At 44.1% G+C, this 17,209-nt stretch overlaps 1 protein-coding gene across 2 annotated transcripts in view; it reads right to left on the bottom strand.

Moving 5' to 3' along the window:
- Positions 1-438: 438 nt before the first annotated feature.
- The window catches only part of Afg3l2 (AFG3 like matrix AAA peptidase subunit 2), a 40,615-nt gene continuing 23,844 nt past the window's right edge, over positions 439-17,209 (bottom strand). For both annotated transcript variants that reach the window (XM_089579984.1, XM_089579983.1), the window contains exons 10-17: positions 16,456-16,609; positions 9,487-9,616; positions 9,309-9,406; positions 9,084-9,194; positions 6,224-6,420; positions 4,799-4,918; positions 3,950-4,144; positions 439-985 (exon numbers count right to left, since the gene is read on the bottom strand). In XM_089579984.1, the coding sequence (XP_089436110.1) occupies positions 740-985; positions 3,950-4,144; positions 4,799-4,918; positions 6,224-6,420; positions 9,084-9,194; positions 9,309-9,406; positions 9,487-9,616; positions 16,456-16,609 (1,251 nt within the window). In that variant the 3' untranslated portion in view covers positions 439-739. The remainder of the gene's footprint in view (positions 986-3,949; positions 4,145-4,798; positions 4,919-6,223; positions 6,421-9,083; positions 9,195-9,308; positions 9,407-9,486; positions 9,617-16,455; positions 16,610-17,209) is intronic.

Genomic DNA, 17,209 nt, shown 5'->3' with positions numbered 1-17,209 from the left:
ATGATAGGGGGGTCAATTTCCGAAACATTGCATAATTCTGCTCTGGGTATACCACAGTCATCTACAGTGAAAACTGCATGAACATAATCATTGTGCGCTTTTGCTTTTTAATCTTTTCTTCAAATGGCAGATGAGAGGTACTATTTTTGTTGGCACTAAAATGTTAACAGAACCGTTGTGGATTATTCGTGAGGAAAATAGGAAGTGTAACCTGGAAGTAGAGTTGTTTGGCCTTTTTTCTTTTTCTTAAAGTTTGAAGTAGTACAATGCAGTCTTCTCATTTTAAGTGCAGTTACTCCTTTGGATTTCATGTTCTGCCTAAGCCTTATGAATGACCTCACATGTAATCCAAGGATTTTTTCATTCAAGGGCATTTTGATAATAGGGGTACAAGAAGGATAATGCCAAAAGGAAACCACTGGACAAAACGCACAGAAATTAAAAGAAAAACAATTTATTGTCACTTAGCTCAACAGACCACACTAACACACCGGCAATGTAATGATGCGCTGCTGCTATGCTATTCATCCACAAATACTCAGCACTCTAGTATCTGTTTCGTCCCTTTGTGAATGATGCACTCTTTGACATGAAATTTGCTGAAATTCTGTACATTCTAATACACTGAAAAACCATGACCCAAAAATGGTCAACATGAAACATATTTCTAAAGCTTGCTTGCCTAAGCATAAAAAAAATGAAAAGAACATGAACAGCATTAACAATGGAAGTGACAAAATCATGAACTAGCAGTCTGCTGTTTCTTGTCTTTATCTGGGGAGGATGGCTTGTTCGACTTGGAGTCCTCCTCAGGCCCCTTGTTCCACGACTCAAGGCCCTTGGGCAGGGTGGTGTCTTCTTCAAAAGAGCCAGTGCCTTCAACAAATTCTTCATACGTTGACTTCTCAGGAAATGGCCTCTTGCCTAGCAGCTCAATCATATCATCCCTGCTCAAGATTTCCTTCTCAAGGAGTCGCAGTGCAATCTGCAATGACACAGCAAGCATGTCAGCCATGGCGTTCAACCCAACAGGCAAGGTCAGCCCTTATTATTAAGGCATTTCTTCATATATAAAAACAAGCCCAAGAGAGAATACAGATGTCTGTCTAGTCGTTCTACAGGAAGGCTACAAAAGAAAAGAAAAAGAAGTCGACAGACAGCACATGGAGGGTCAGGCAGACGACATCTACCTAAACAACCCTCTCATATTTATTCCTGCATCAGGGGACCTTTTGACGGTCCTGCTCATTTGCAAACATTCTTGAGCTTTTGGTGTCCACTGTCAGTTCCACCATTGTGTCAGAAGCAAAGTACAACACATTTTTGAAGATAACACATACACAGGAATCTGGCAAGAAGCTGACCACAGTTTTATAATCTTTTCAACAAAGCATTTTAGTCCATTATGCTGAGAGTTCGACAGTATTTCATAAATGCAGGACATAAAGCAAACGAGTTTTGTGCCATACTACAGTAGAATAGGGAGATCCCCCATGCTCAAATCAGCACCTAACCACCTATTTAAGATACATTTTAACATAATTTTATTGGCAAATAGTAAGCACCTGCTGCCAACTATGAGAAGTTTTCAAAATCGTTAAATGGTCCAGCCAGCTCATTCGTCTGGATGGCACGGCCATCTGGCCCACATGAACACCTACAAGATCTGAAGCTTATCACTGACTTCCACAACAAGGCTACAGAGAAGGCGCCCTTGATCACCAAAGGCCAGCAGATCTAGAAAAAATATTCCTAAAAATGTAGAAAAGTGATCCACGTCCCTTAGGCAAAGAGAGTATAAAAACAAAATGGAGAATGCTACACCAGCCTCTAAAATTTATTTACAGAATGCTTTGGCTTTCCAGTCTCCTTTTTAAACAAATGAAGCCTAGAACAAGTCCACTCTTCTCTAAGCATTCTAGTGGAAATGTTACTATCAAGACCATTCACCATGAGGATGAGGTAAAGAAATGAGCGCACTAATTCTTACACTAACTTTCTAGAGTCGGTGTGGCAAAAATGACCTGAAATCTACCTTCTAAGGCACTGAAGCAAAATCAACCGAGCATACTCATTAAAATTCCCTGCTGCTCCTAATCATTAACAGGCAAAGAATTCCTTCCTGCAAACCAAGTCAAGCAGAAGAGTAGCTCGCTTGCACTGAAGTGGGTAAAAAAAATCTGCTTTCATTACAACACAAAAAGACTGCATTTATTGAATTAACTGCATTTTTTCACAAATTTTGAACAGCCCAGTCCAATGAGCTAAATAGCAGTCAACTTTGTGCTCAACTCATATACCTATGTCAAAAATCTAAAGCCCAAGAGGTTTGTTTCCAGGTTGTGTAATGAGGCTTTTGTACCACCATTCAATGTGCTAGGCCCCAGAGGGGTGACCATTCGAGAGATATTGAACACTGACCATTCAAACCAAGCTACACTGCATGGCCAAGAAGCGAACCTGGTGGGCTGCACATTTTTGACAAAAGCTGCACACAGTACAAATTTCCTATCAATCCAGTATAATTGGCACAGTTGTTACACTACTAGTATCATCATCAGCAGCAGCCTGACTACGCCCACTGCAGGGCAAAGGCCTCTCCCATGTCTCTCCAATTAACCCTATCCTTTGCCAATGCGGCCACCGTATCCCCGCAAACTTCTTAATCTCATCCGCCTACCTAACTTTCTGTTGCCCCCAGCTACACTTACCTTCACCTTCACTTGGAATTCACTCCATTACCCTTAAGGGCCAGCGGTTACCTTGTATTCGCATTACATGCCCTGCCCAAGCCCATTTCTTCCTCTTGATTTCGACTAGGATGTCTTTAACCCGCGTTTGTTCCCTCACCCACTCCGTCCGTTTCTGATCTCTTAACAATACACCTACCATTTTTCTTTCCATAGCTCGCTGCGCTGTCCTTAACTAAGCTGAACCCATTTCGTTAGCCTCCACGTTTTTGCCCCATAGGTGAGTACCGGTAAGATACAGCTGTTATAAACTTTTCCTTGCAAAAAAGGCGCCAAAAAATACACGGCAGACAGAGAAGAGAACACGGGACACACACGTAGGTGCTAAGCATGTACTGGTGGGTGAGTTGGTTGCAGGAATGCCAAACCAACTTGCCCATCAACCAGTACGTGCTTAGCGTATATTTTTCTCTTGAGGGATATTGGCTAACTGTCATTCATGATCTAGAACCTGCCATATGCGCTCCACCCCATTCTTATTCTTCTAGTTATTTCCCTCTCATGACCAGGATCAGCGGCCACTACCTGCACTAAGTAGACGTATTCCCTTACCACTCCCAGCACCTCGCTACCAACTGTGAACTGCTGTCCCCTTGCGAGACTGTTGAACAATACTTTAGAATTCTGCATGTTAACTTAAAAACCTACCCTTCTGCTCTGCCTGTCTAACTCACTGGTCATGCTTTGCAGCTCATCTCCTGAGTGACTTAGCAAGGCAATGTCGTCAGCGAATCGCAAATTACTTAGGTATTCTCCACTCACTCTTATCCCCAACTGTTCCCAATCCAGGCCTCAGTACACCTCCTATAAACAGGTGGTGAACAGCATTTGCGAGATTGTGCCTCCCTGCCAGACACCCTTCCTGATTAAAATTTTATTACTGACTTAATGAAGGACAACAGTAGCTGTGCAGTCGTTATAGATATCTTCCAGCATTTTCACATAAGACTCTTCTACACCCTGATTTTGCATTGCCTGCATGACTGCTGAGATTTCCACTGATGATGATGATGACCCTGTACAGCGTGCCAGGGGCAAAAACATTGGTCACAGCAAGCCCTGCGTGCTATGCTGACACTGGCACCACGCAACAGTGCTCAGTGTTTGCACGGCTTGATGCCTGCACAGGTCCCCATTCAGACAAGCCACTGCCCCTGCAAGCTGCCAGAGCTGCTTAGTTCCAAAGATGAAAGGCCTACCTTCTCGACATCTGCTTTGTGTTCTGTCAGCAGTGCCATGGTACGGTCATAGGCTTTCTGGACCATGTTGCGCACTTCAGAGTCAATTATCTGTGCTGTTTCCTCACTGTATGGCTTGTCCAGTACCATGTCACCAGGTTGAGGCATGTCAAAGCTCAAGTTGCCAACTTTATCATTCATTCCAAACTGCACCACCTGCAGAAGGTTACAATGGTTAGGACCCTAAAAACAAAGAACTGTTAAAGCAGCCATGACACAGTGAAATGTCATAGTACAAAACAAGTAAAACAAAGGAAAGCTATAGTGTGAACGCTTTAAATCTTAAATATGCAGTCTGATGTCTAGGTTTGGTTTCGGGGGTTAGGGGGGTTTAACGTCCCCAAAGCGACTCAGGCTACGAGGGATGCCGTAGTGAAGGGCTCCGGATAATTTCGACCACCTGAGGTTCTTTAATGTGCACCGACATCGCACAGTACACGGGCCTCTAAAATTTCGCCTCCATCAAAATTCGACCGCCGGGGCCGGGATCAAACACGCATCTTTTGGGTCAGCAGCCAAGTGCCACATACGTGTATAAATACATAGCCTAGGCATATACATATAAAAATGTAGCTAACCTAGCAAGTGTTAAACATTGCTGCTCTTGACTGTGGTGGTAGAGTCAAGGAGCAGTGCCACAAAACTTTATCTGCATTCTAAATGCTCTTTAGCTTTTATAGCCTTTCACACTTTACTAACAACAAAACCACACATATGTACTTTTAATGTTGACAATAAATCCAGCTTCTTTTCTTCAATGTTATACTGAAGCAATGAACGTTAACTGACGGCTCCACTTTTGACACTTACCTGGGCATAAGCACTTTGGGTAACCTTCTTCAGATCATCCTGAGCGCCTGTTGTGATCTTGCCAAAGAATATCTGTTCAGAGACTCTGCCTCCCAATGTCATGCACATCCTGTCCAGAAGCTGTAAGTACAAAAGAAAAAAAGAAGAACAAAATTTTTGTTTATTAGATTGAATGAAAAATTACCAGACTAATCTTTCAAAGTTCTCAAATGCAATGTAACTGAATGCATGACTTTGACTGCAAGAATGGCTGTCAATAAACACTAGACGAGCCTCTCAGAGCCTAGCATGCCGCCCAGCTGATTCATCTCCACATTTCAGCTTAAGGCAATCAGATCCTTTGCAACCTCGACCACTCCTTTATCAAATCACCTGGGAAGCCCCCAACATCACCCCCACCACTTGCACACACTAAAGCAGTTGTCCATATCACCCCACGCAACATCTCCAAGCAGTACCATGAAGACCGCCACCAGAAGCATGGAACTGCTTTCAATAACTAGTTGCTTCCTTATCCAACTACACCCCTCCCCCTCCTCTTCTCCAGAGATGCCAACCTCTCAGGCAGTTAGAGGGGGAGCAAGGCAGCTGCCACTAACAACTTGCAACAGTTCATGCTACCATGAAACGTCACCTATGTGCCATTACAGACCTCGAGATCCACCCAATAAAGCCAGATCGTACAATATGCATGTCACCATCATTGTCCCATCCACACTAAAATCTTTACTGACCCTCAGCTGGCCTACCACTGTTCCCTTTTCGATAACCTCCCTAGTCCTACTGTCCACCTCCTCAAGCCTATCCTGACTGACTCCATCACCACTTCCCCCTCATTCTGAGTCAGCAGTGGCCACTGGCTCATTAAAGGTCAGACCGGGCCACTAGAAATGTGGCACCAACCCCAGATCCCACTCTCTTCTCCACCTCCATCTACTTGGCAGAACTGTATTGCTTGGAAGCACAGCCTTCCTCCCCATCCACTTCTTTCTTGACACAAAGCAGCAGACTTTAGCTAACTCCAAACCAACACCATCCTTACCCCTCTACTCTGTCATCATTTCCGCAGCCTGCTGGGCACTCATTGGTGTCAGCAATGCAGACACCATCCCCCTATTACATGGCTTGTTTTACTATGATGGGACTTATGTGTACCTGCTCCCATATCCCCTCCCTCCCACGTATTTTAAACCCTTCGCAGAGCCTTATAGCATTGGCAGAGCAGCAGCCATGGCCAGACATGAAATGCTGGTCAGTTGGGCAGCAGCAGTAGATGTCCTCACACACAGTACACCTTCAACCTCACTACAATTAGAAAAAAAAAATATACAAAAAAACGCCCTTTTCTTGTTGTGTGGTACTGTGAGAAGGCAAAAGGGCTTTTCAGCTCGAACTTGACTCAACAATGTTCAGGCAGCACATCACCTGTTCTGTCGTGTACAGGTACTGCTCCTTGGGCAGGTACTGCGCATAGCCCAAACCCTTTCCACGTGGGATGATGGAAACCTTGAGAAGAGGGTCAGCATGTTCCAAGAACCAGCCAGCAACAGCGTGACCTGCCTCATGGTAAGCCACTGTCTTCTTTTCTTCTGGCTGCAGCACATTGGTCTTCTTCTCCATTCCTTAAAGCATTGAATTAGAAAAGAAACTGGCCTCACTATTTGTGAACAGCTACAAACTCTAAAAGTTACAAGCATAAGACGTTGTAAAAATATTATCCTCCCCACAACAGGCTAAATCACAGATTCAGGGAGAGGACAGCGATGGTCTGCTGTATTGCTAGAACAACTAAAGCTCTCACGTGTAAACAGCAATGATATTTTCGTTCATTTTTTTTTTACTACTGCGAGGGCGCTCTTATGTCAACAGAGTGGTTGGCATGGCACCATCGTCTGCCCATTTTCTTTGTGCTGGTGCAGTTGTGCTGTGCATACCTGTCTCACTCCTTGAAAGATTCTAGGAAGCCAGCGTGAGGAGGGCTACAAGGACACCCACAAATGTCCAGTTAGTCTGCTGTGTTGTCTGCTTCTGCAGTCGTTCGTGTGCATGCGAGCAGCTGGCGGACAATCAGCATGTGACTCATCAGGTGACCTTTTCTAAGCTTTATTCCCTGGTACTCTGGTTCACAAAAGGACATGGCCAAGTATTTCCACTGCCTAGCATGAAAAGAAATGTCCTATGCCTCAGCATAACTCATTCTAGCATCAACACGCAGTGCTCTAACCTGCTTGCACATGCATGAATCATTCCAAAAAGCACTAGAAACCACCTGTAAAGATATTTTCAGAAAGTACTTTTTACTAAAAAAGGAAGCAGTTTTACCCAACAATAAACTTCGCACAAAAGTGCCATGTCTCAATAGTAATCCTACAGGCCTATTTTTTTGAGCTGACAAATTTTTTACCTGAAATTCTGAAATTTTCTGAAATTTTGACAAGTGTGTACTTGTGAGCACGTATTACAGTTGATGTAGCAGGTCAGTGTAGCTGAGCCAAGTCTGACTATGAGTTAAGTCTAGGAAGTAGTGAGAATTATTTTTTAAATTTTTTCTATTGAAAAGAATTTACAAATCTCTTGAGAACACACACAACCTTTCCAGCATTTCCAACATTGTGGTAGCCTTGCTAGAAACCTTTAACTGCATGCATGTCCAGAAACTGTATTATGACCTTTGGACATTCATCACTAAGAACTGCTGCCCTTTCAAATATCTCCAGAGCTACTGCAAGATGAAATAAGTTTACAGAGCCCTGTCTGGGCTATAGGATGGATTTAAAACAACTCGCCTCAGATTCCCAGTTCACAGCTCTTTTGCAATCACTGAAGTGCTAATTATTGGTGCTACACTGTGAAACAGGATCCATGAAATGATGATCTCACTAAGCATGTAGACAGCTCTCTTCCTCAAATGATAAAAAACTTTGAAGTGAAACTACTGGAATTCCTTGTTAATGGTTTGGCAACAACAATAAGCATGACATCATATTCAATTTACTCGTGCGTCAGTTTGGGCAAATGTGCTAATGTTGCGTGGTATTCAGCAGTATGTCCCTTTGTCTCCAGGTCTTATGTAAACACCTAGGACTCATCTACAGTGATCACTCATCTCATATTTGGCTTACCAAACAATCCAATGCACTGCTGCTCCAAACCATTATGCATTTTTTGCTGACAAGGTATTTCAACAGGGTACTACAATACCAAACTTCTGACCATCACAAAGGGCACTTAAAACAAGTCTTAAAATGTACCTGGAGCCTTAGCCTATGTGTCCTTGTGCTGTGGTCCCAACGGGACACAGCAATCATATTCCCACAACTTTCTGGACACAGCTCGCATCTTAACAATACAACACAGCAAAAAAAAAGAGGTGAAGCTTTCTCATTTTTTCTGGAAAGCTACACCTATACCACATCCCGAGGCATATTTTTCAACTTTGTGTGAAACCAACACATTAAACCCAAACAATGCAGTTAGGACTGAACGAAAGTAACCTCTGACACTTAGCCAATCAACAATTTAGCATAAGCACCTTTTTGAAACTTTAACAACCTGCAACTTAAAGGGAGGCTTCATGCCGGGCTGGCACAATTTGCTTCATGCAGGCCGTAATGCAGAACAGCTGGTTCTGAACGGTTTTTAAGTGCCACCTCTACCAAGTGTTTCCTCTGAAAAACCTAAGCACCAGGCCTTAAGGTCTGGTGCTCTAGTACTGTTTGTGCTCTGTAGTTGTACTGGTTCTCTCAAATATGTACTTTTTTTTTTGCTTGCAGTGTATGTTCCAGCCATTTTATTTTTTTATAACTACTGCAGCACAATATGCACTATGGCAGGAGTGGGTTAAATAAAAAGTACAAACATGCATTACATACTGCATGTAGTATATACCTTCTTTCTACATTATGAAACCATCTGCTTGTCAACAGGCCCATGTGTTTCTCTCTGTCCCCTTCCTCTTTGCAGTGTTGCCTGATCTGAGGTGTTTAGTAGGCCTAACAAAGAGACGCTTAGGAACCCTTCGAATATAGCACAGAAGGCTATTCTGCCATTTCCTGTAAAGCCCATGTTAATGCAAGTTTATTTCGAAAAGAACACTTTACCAATCTGAACAGTACTGCAGTTATGAGCACAGAAAAATGAATGAGAATGTAATACCAACCATGCACTGCTCATCATACACAGGACATCGAAAAGAACACGTTTGACAACAAAGTTTTCTCAGGAAGACTATAGAAACATGAAAGTTTTCCTGAGGAAGACATACAGTTATCTTCATGTGCCTTACCAGCAACAACTCGTTCTATAGCCTGCTCAAAATGCTTCATGTTGATGTTGTCATTGAGATCACGAGCAGCTATAAGGGCAGCTTCATTGCAGACATTGGCAATATCAGCACCTGCATCAGCAAAGAGATATAAACAGCCACTCAACACCCTAAAAAGCCTTTCTCAAAGTGCAAAGTATAGCACATTTCAAGTTCTGCAAACCAGTGTATTACAATCATGAATACCTGTGAACCCAGGTGTAAGAGCTGCCATTTTCCGGGCAAGATCCATCTTGTCCAAGAGTGTTTTCAGTGGCTTCAAGTGCACTTTAAATATGGAGGCACTAAAAGATAAGATTAATCAGTATTCAATAACAACACATAAAGAAGAATTACAACATTTTTGAAGAAAAGTGTCCCTTACCGCCCTTTGATGTCTGGAGCAGGGACAAAGATTTGGCGGTCAAAGCGCCCAGGCCTCAACAGAGCCTGATCGAGAATGTCAACTCTGTTTGTAGCAGCCAAAACAACGACATTCGTAGTTGTGTTGAAGCCTATTCCAGAAATGAAAACAAACACCTACCCTCAGCAACTTATCCAAGTGTTTGTAAGCAGTTACATTACCACTGTTCCATGCTTAGGGGTACAATAGCCTGATGAATGGCATGAATCCAATTTTAATGAAATGTAGAGTTACATGAATGAATTCTTACAAAATTTGCATGAGTCCCTCCAATATGAAAGGGAACAACCAGTTGCACAAAAAGACGCATTTTTTGCGTTATTTCTCCACTAAAGTTGAAGGTGACTTTTGGATATTGAAACACAAAGGACTGCTGGCTTCATTTACATATAAGAGGAAAACTAGTTAGAAAACAGGAAAAAGTGTGCTTGTCACACATAAATAGAGAGTAATCATGAATTGAACTCTCAAACATTGTTCCCTTTCATATAGTAGGAACCTGTATAGAACAGCACCAGCTAACTGCATGCTTTACTGGATTCTGAGCATACTACCAGGGCACAGACAAACAATAATGGCATATTCCAATTGGCAATCTGGAGCAAGTTTTCTTGCTCCACGAAACCAAACAGGCCGATTCGAAGGGTGATTTGGATTCAGATATTGAGCTCTGATTGGACTGCAACGAATACTGCGCTCCTCCGTGGATTCAAGGCGGTGCTCCGAATCGCAGTTTGAATAAGCCATAAAAGAAGCATTCTCTTTCTACCTACATGTGTACCGTGCCACAGCCTGCCTGGAACAAGAGTGGCCAATACAATATAATTTCCATACTGTAACTTGGACCCTTCATAAACTGCACTTTTCACAGATAAGCTGTAGTTCCCTGTACAATATCGGTGCAATAAAACTGCACAGATGCTGTTATAGGAGGTATTCGCATGACGTCACGGGCACCATTTTGTTGTCCAGCTCGTAGCTTCAGCAGTGCAGGTCAGAGCAGGAGGCGATAATCCCATCAGACACGCCCGCAGCCTTTCAGAGTGCTCCATAGACAACAAACCGGCAGCCACTGCGACGTCAGTGAATACTACCTACACATGTATCTTGTCATTAATAAATACCACCCAGCAAAAATGAACAGCATATGAATAGATTCCATGCTAACCTGATCAACAAAAAAAAGCTACATTGTCCTACAGGGTTACACTAGTAGTCAATGGCACTGAATTCTTGCTATTCTGTCAGTAACTGGTTCAAAATCAGCAGCCATCAGAAAAACAGCAGCTGCTGTCCCTTCTAGTCTTTGGTCAGCAAATGTAATAATCTGGTGCAACAAGTTAACTGCAAAATGAGAGGCAAAAAAAAGCCTTCACAATGCTACAGAGAAAAGAGTGAGGCATAATCAGAATCAGATGGCCATGCAATTTACAGTGACACCTAAAAATATATGCACATCAGTTGCACCACTGTGTATTTTATGCTGACATAAATTTACTAGTACCTGCCAGTGCCACATAAAATTATGTTGGGAGTACTGGCATGATGACAAAACTAACAGATGCTCAATAAATGCATGTAAGCCTACAAAATGAATCAAGTTTCTTTCCAACACCTAAGTCTTGGTTAATGGGTAATGGATTTTTCCATGTGAAAGCAACAACAGTGAGCTTTAAAGGGCAACTCCGGCGATTTTTCAGCCATTTTAAGTAAATGGCTGTTTTGTGTTCCTAGGAACCTCCTGTAATGTGTACGATACAAGGTTTTCAAAAGCAACCGTAAAATAATTTTTAAACAGCAAAAAACGCAAAACTCGAAACCGAAACCGCAAAACCGAAACCGGGGAGGTGCCTTCGTGCGGTATTGACTGTGACGTCACGAGCGGGTTCGCCGCGCTGTGAAGCCCCCGAAGATATCACAACTACACTGAGCCGCGCTGTCGACATGACTGAAAGCGCGGAGGACAGCTTTTCCGAGACCAGCGAGTCTTTATAAGACGACTCATTCGACGATTTTGGACTGGACGAGTCGCCTTTTAGGTATGATCCACCGCCGAGCGAGCCAGCCGAGTTACACCACAGGCCGCGTCACCTGCAACACGGAGACGGTCTGAACTCGGAGAAGTGACTACTTGAGTCATTTCTCGTACATGCATTTGTGACAGAGTCGTCAGAACGAAAGTTAATGAGATGCACCCGCCGACAGCTGTTCGTGTGGCCAGTGCCGGCCGACCCAGCCTGATGAAAGAATCTGCTGCCGGAACGTTGCCGCGGTGCACAACGTCCTTACAGGGGCATGCATCACCAACAGTCCTCTCTGCGAAGCTTTATCTCGACGGCGAGCTTTTGGGAGTTCACGTCAGCTACAGTTCTAATATCCAACATACCACTTCTTCTTGACGGCCGCGCTTCGTTCAGCTGGCCGCTGCGATAGACGGTTGTACTAGAATAACGTTGGCACAGAATATGCCTTCAAGCGCCAGTTGAACGAAGCCTTAGCGAGTCCAAAGCTCTCTTTGAAGTACACGCTGTCTTCATAGCAATCTGCAGCGAAATGTTCCGAGCACAAGCGGGAATGCTTCCTCGGAGACCAGTTTACACGGCGGACAGCTCTCACCAACTTATCGCGAAGGTTCTTATCGCTAGGAAACCTACGCTAGATCATGCCCGTTGTCACAGATCAAGAATTTCTGCACCCCACAGCACAACAGAAGTTGCCGTGACCCATCTCTCTGGCGTACACATCACATCAAGCACGTTGAGATGGCGCGAAATTGTACAGGTGGTCGAAATAATTCCGGAGAGCTCCACTACGGACCTCTTTCTTCCTTTCTTCTTTCACTCCTCCCTTACGTCGCGGTTCGGGTGGCCATTGCTGCGTCATTTACTTTCCTCAAAACCAATTTTCAGTTTTCCCCTGCACTGCCAGCGCCAGCGCGCGCCCAACCAGCTTGACACGCCGCCCCGCCAGTGACGTCACAGAACAGGGTGGCCTGTAGAAGTTGCTCGATCAGTGGGTGCCGCTCGCGTCGAGGAGCGCTTGTCTTCAAAATTCGCTTGCGGAAAAACTACGCCGGTTTCAGGTGCGAAATTTTACATGAGGCATCAGACTATCATAAAGAATACAGACTTAAAATTTCATTTCAATCGATGCACATCGAAAAATCGCCGGAGTTGCCCTTTAAGGCACACAGTAGTACAAAGCTTGGAATTAATTTGATCCCCTGAGATTCGTTATTGCACACAGAAACCTCAATACATGAGCTTTTTTTTTTGCATTTCGTCTTATCAAAAAGCAGCCTCCATGACCACAGTCTAACTCCCAATACCCCTTCAGCCTTGCAACCTTGTCTTTGCCTCCATGACCACAGTCACTCCCATTTCAACCTCAGCCTTGCTACCTTATCTTCTTTAAATATGGGACAGAAACAAGGGTTGAGAGGAAGCATTGATATAATGTTGTAGGAAAGGTCTATGCCCGGCTAATATAAAGGATCTACCACACAACAGCAATCACATGTAAGTAGCGCAGTCATGATTTAATGAGTCGTTATGTGATGCGATACGAGGCAAGATCCCATGTATTCAGATGTAACCTTGCACTGTGTCATCTGAACTATTCAGGTACACATTTTATCAAATGTTTGCTAGGTGTCTGCCATAAGATACAGTATTGTCACCTGCAAACTTAGCAAGAATTTCATTGGCCAGAGGTCATTAGCACTCACTATCATTAGCCACTGCAGACATACCGTGAAGCATGGTCTTGGACCCTGTGGCCAACATCTAGAGGTGCTAATGTCAGTCCAAACCACATGCTCAAGCATTTCTGTTAAGCTTGTGAGTGACGGCACATTGCATGTATAAGCAGTGTTCCCCCTCAGAAAGTATTTCAACAATGTGCATCATCATCATCATCAGCCTGACTATGCCCAGGTTAAAGGCCTCTCCCCTGTCTCTCCAATTAACCCTGTCCTTTGCCAGCTGCGGCCACCGTATCCATGCAAACTTCTTAATCTCATCCGCCCAACTAACTTTCTGCCGCCCCCTGCTACGCTTGCCTTCTCTTGGAATCCACTCCGTTACTTTTAAGGAACAGCGGTTATCTTGTCTTCGCATTACATGCCCTGCACAAGGCCATTTGTTCCCCTTGATTTCGACTAGGATGTCAATAACTCGCGTTTGTTCCCTCACCCACTTTGCCCACTTCCAATCTATTTAACGTTACACCTGTCATTTTTCTTTCCATAGCTCACTGCATTGTCCCTAACTCAAGCTGAACCAGTTTCGTTAGCCTCCACGTTTCTGCCCCATAGGTGAGTACCGGTAAGATACAGCTATTGTATCCTTTTCTCTCGAGGTATATTAGTAAACTGCCATTCATGGTCTGAGAGAACCTGCCATATCCGCTCCACCCCATTCTTATACTTCTAGTTACTTCGCTCTCATGATCCGGATCAGCAGTCACTACCTGTCCTAAGTAGACGTACTCCCTTACCACTTCCAGCGCACCACTACCAATTGTGAACTGCTGTTCCCTTGCAAGACTGTTCAACATTACTTTTGTTTTTGGCATGTTAGCTTTTAGATCCACCATTCTGGTCTGCTTGTCTAACTCATTGATCATGCTTTGCAAATCATCTCCTGAGTTACTTAGCAAGGCAATGTCGCAAGCAAATCACAGATTACTTAGGCATTCTCCATTAACTCTTTACCCCAACTGTTCCCAATCGAGGCCTCGGAATACCTCTTGTAAACAGGCGGTGAATAGCATTGGCGAGATCATGTCTCTCTGCATGACACTCATCCTTATTGGAATTTTATTTTTGACTTTATGGAGGACTATGGTAGCTGTGCAGTCGGTATAGATATCTTCCAGTATTTTCACATAAGACACATCTACACCCTGATTCCACAACGCCTGCATGACTGCTGAGGTTTCCACTGAGTCAAATGCTTTCTCATAATCAATGAAGGCTATATACAGTCGACGACCGAAAATTCGGACGCCTGATTTTTCGGACATGCTTGATTATTCGGACTTTTTCGCGGCACCGCGACATGGCCCATAGAGCCAATGTGTAAGAGCGCTTGAAATTTCGGACGCACCGCAACTGACCACTCGATTTTTCGGACCTCGTTCGCACTCGCCGCCAGTACCCAAGCCGCCATATAATGTGTACAGTGGAACCTCATTAATTCAGACTGCAGGGGATATCGAAAACTTGATCAAACAAAACGAAATTCAAGCTTAAAGGGAGCCTCTTGCGACGCTGAAATTCTGCGCGAGTCGGCACATTGCGCTCGCGTGTTTTCGGATTCGTACTGTCCTTGAATGTCTTCCGCCGCACGAACTTGAACCGTAGTCTGAGTTCACGGAACTCATCTGTGCCGAGTCTTTAGTCCCGAACACGGAACGCGAATACGATCGAAGCGCGCTTCGGGCGCGCCGCCGGATCTTATCGTGGCCGCGATCTGCTCCGGCGCCGCGCCGTTCACGGAGGCCACGCGCGCGCACCGGAGCTTCCAAGTGCCGTCTATGGATGGCGCCGTGATCATTATCATCAACATTTTTCTCTGTCGCGATTTTCCGCTGTTCACATCGGCATCAGTATCGCCAGCTCCAGCCTTTCGTGGCGTGTTAGCATGCGTGTTAGCGCGTTCGCCGTGATAGTGGCTTTCGCGTGCTGCCGCCGAGCTTCACAGTTTTAGCGCGATGGGCAAGCACCTTAAGCTACACGGCTGGGAGTTAGCTCTCGAACGCGGTCGGTAAGCGTGCGGCGGGCGGGAAATTCGACGTGGCCGAGAAGTGCGTCCGATGATGGTGCAACCAAAAGAGAAACACAAGCTGCAAAAAGCGCGCTTGCCGAGTCAAGCCGTGCGAGTTTCCTGAACTGGAAGAAGAGCTGCTCCTCTATGTGATGGAATTTCGGAACAACGGCTACGCGTTGACAGCGGACATGCTGCGCGGCTTCTTTTGGCATGAGCGTGCACCAGAGCGCAGCACCAGCTCAGGAGTCTAAATACTTCGCGAGTGACGATTGAACGTAGAATAAATGTCGCTCATTCCCTGGTTGGTGTGTTTTTACTTTAAAAAAATTTTTTTTTCCCATATCGCGTGTATGGGCAGCACCCCGAAAATTGGCCCTCGAATCTGGAAAAAAAAAAGTGCGGCCCTTATACGCGTTTATACGGTATTTCGCGCGGCGAAATATAGTCATGAGGAGCTTTAGAATGTGTGCAATACAATTGGCCGCTTTCTCCGGCATAGTGGAAATAAGTTCGCGATTTTTTCGGTGAAATTTGATTTTCCGGACTGCCCGATTTTTCGGTCGTTTTCGCGGTCCCTAGAGAGTCCGAAAAATCGGTCGTCGACTGTATAGGGGTTGGTTATATTCTGCACATTTCTCTATCACCTGATTGACAGCGTGAATATGTGCAGTCCTTCGATGTGCAGTCCTTCAATAACTCCAGTAGTGAGCTATAATTACTGTATAATTTTGTGCAAGGGCCACACCCCTATTTTGGACTCGATAAGTGAGAAAAAAAAATACAGTTATATGCTTTTTTTTAATCTGTGTATGGGCTGCACCTTCAAAATTTATGCCCGAATTTTTGTTTAAAAAGTGCTACCCTTACACACGAGTTTATACGGTAGTAAAGTATGGGTAAATGTACCAATAATAACTAAAATATACATTAGACTTTACAGTGAAGTTTTAAGAATTAAAAAGAAAAAAAAAACGCTATTAACCAAACAAAAAATTGGTTCTGAATTATATGCAATAAACTAATAATTTCACCTAGCACCAGCAACAATCATTACTTCCTACTTCATTCATCCAAGAGAACCTGTTAACCCTAAATGAATGGTACATGTCGAAAGGGAACAACACTGGCAACTGTCACTGCAAATAAAGTCAGAACTTGCCGTCCATCTCCACTAGTAGCTGGTTAAGTGTGTTCTCTTGTTCACTATGGCCACCAAAGCTTCGACCACCTCGTTTTCGGCCAACTGCATCAATCTCATCAATGAACAGAATGCAAGGGGCATTCTTCCGAGCCATAGAGAACATATCACGCACCTACAAAGCAAAACCAAGATGAGCAAAAGGCAGGACTTCAACACACAGCTTACAATTTTAAATATTTCACTCACAGCCTGTATAGACAAGATGTCACAGATCACTTGCGAGCATACATGAGAAGAAGCACATTGGTTTGTGTGATTACAAGGGGTGTACGAATACTGCAATTTTTTAATATGAATTGAATATGAATATAAAAAAAAGCTGTCTTTGAAAATCAAACCAAATATCTGTCCAGAATAAAAAAAAAGTTTCAGAAAAGGATAAATGGGCAAATGTTGTTGCCCTTTTTTTTCAAAATATAGTGCATGGCCTTCGCAACTGAAATAAACAAGACTAGACTGATTCGGCACCATCCAAAAGAAACATGATGTGCACAGAAATGTACACTGTTTGATAAGACAGCACAGCGGTATGTGACCAGTAATGTTGTCTGCAAAGGGACTAACGAAATGAAACCCTTTAATTGACAAGACTGGCAATGCGCAAAATGCGGTGAAACTTTGTGATGAGGCTCCATCGCACAAACACAATTGTGTGCTGAAAGAACTACGCGGGTGTAAGCGAGTGGAACGCACAGTGGCATTGAAACAGCGA

The sequence above is a fragment of the Amblyomma mixtum genome, chromosome 3 (genome assembly GCF_055824585.1).
Source record: "Amblyomma mixtum isolate Tamu chromosome 3, ASM5582458v1, whole genome shotgun sequence".
Classification (NCBI taxonomy): Eukaryota; Metazoa; Arthropoda; class Arachnida; order Ixodida; family Ixodidae; genus Amblyomma; species Amblyomma mixtum.
This window is presented reverse-complemented; position numbering and strand designations above follow the sequence as displayed.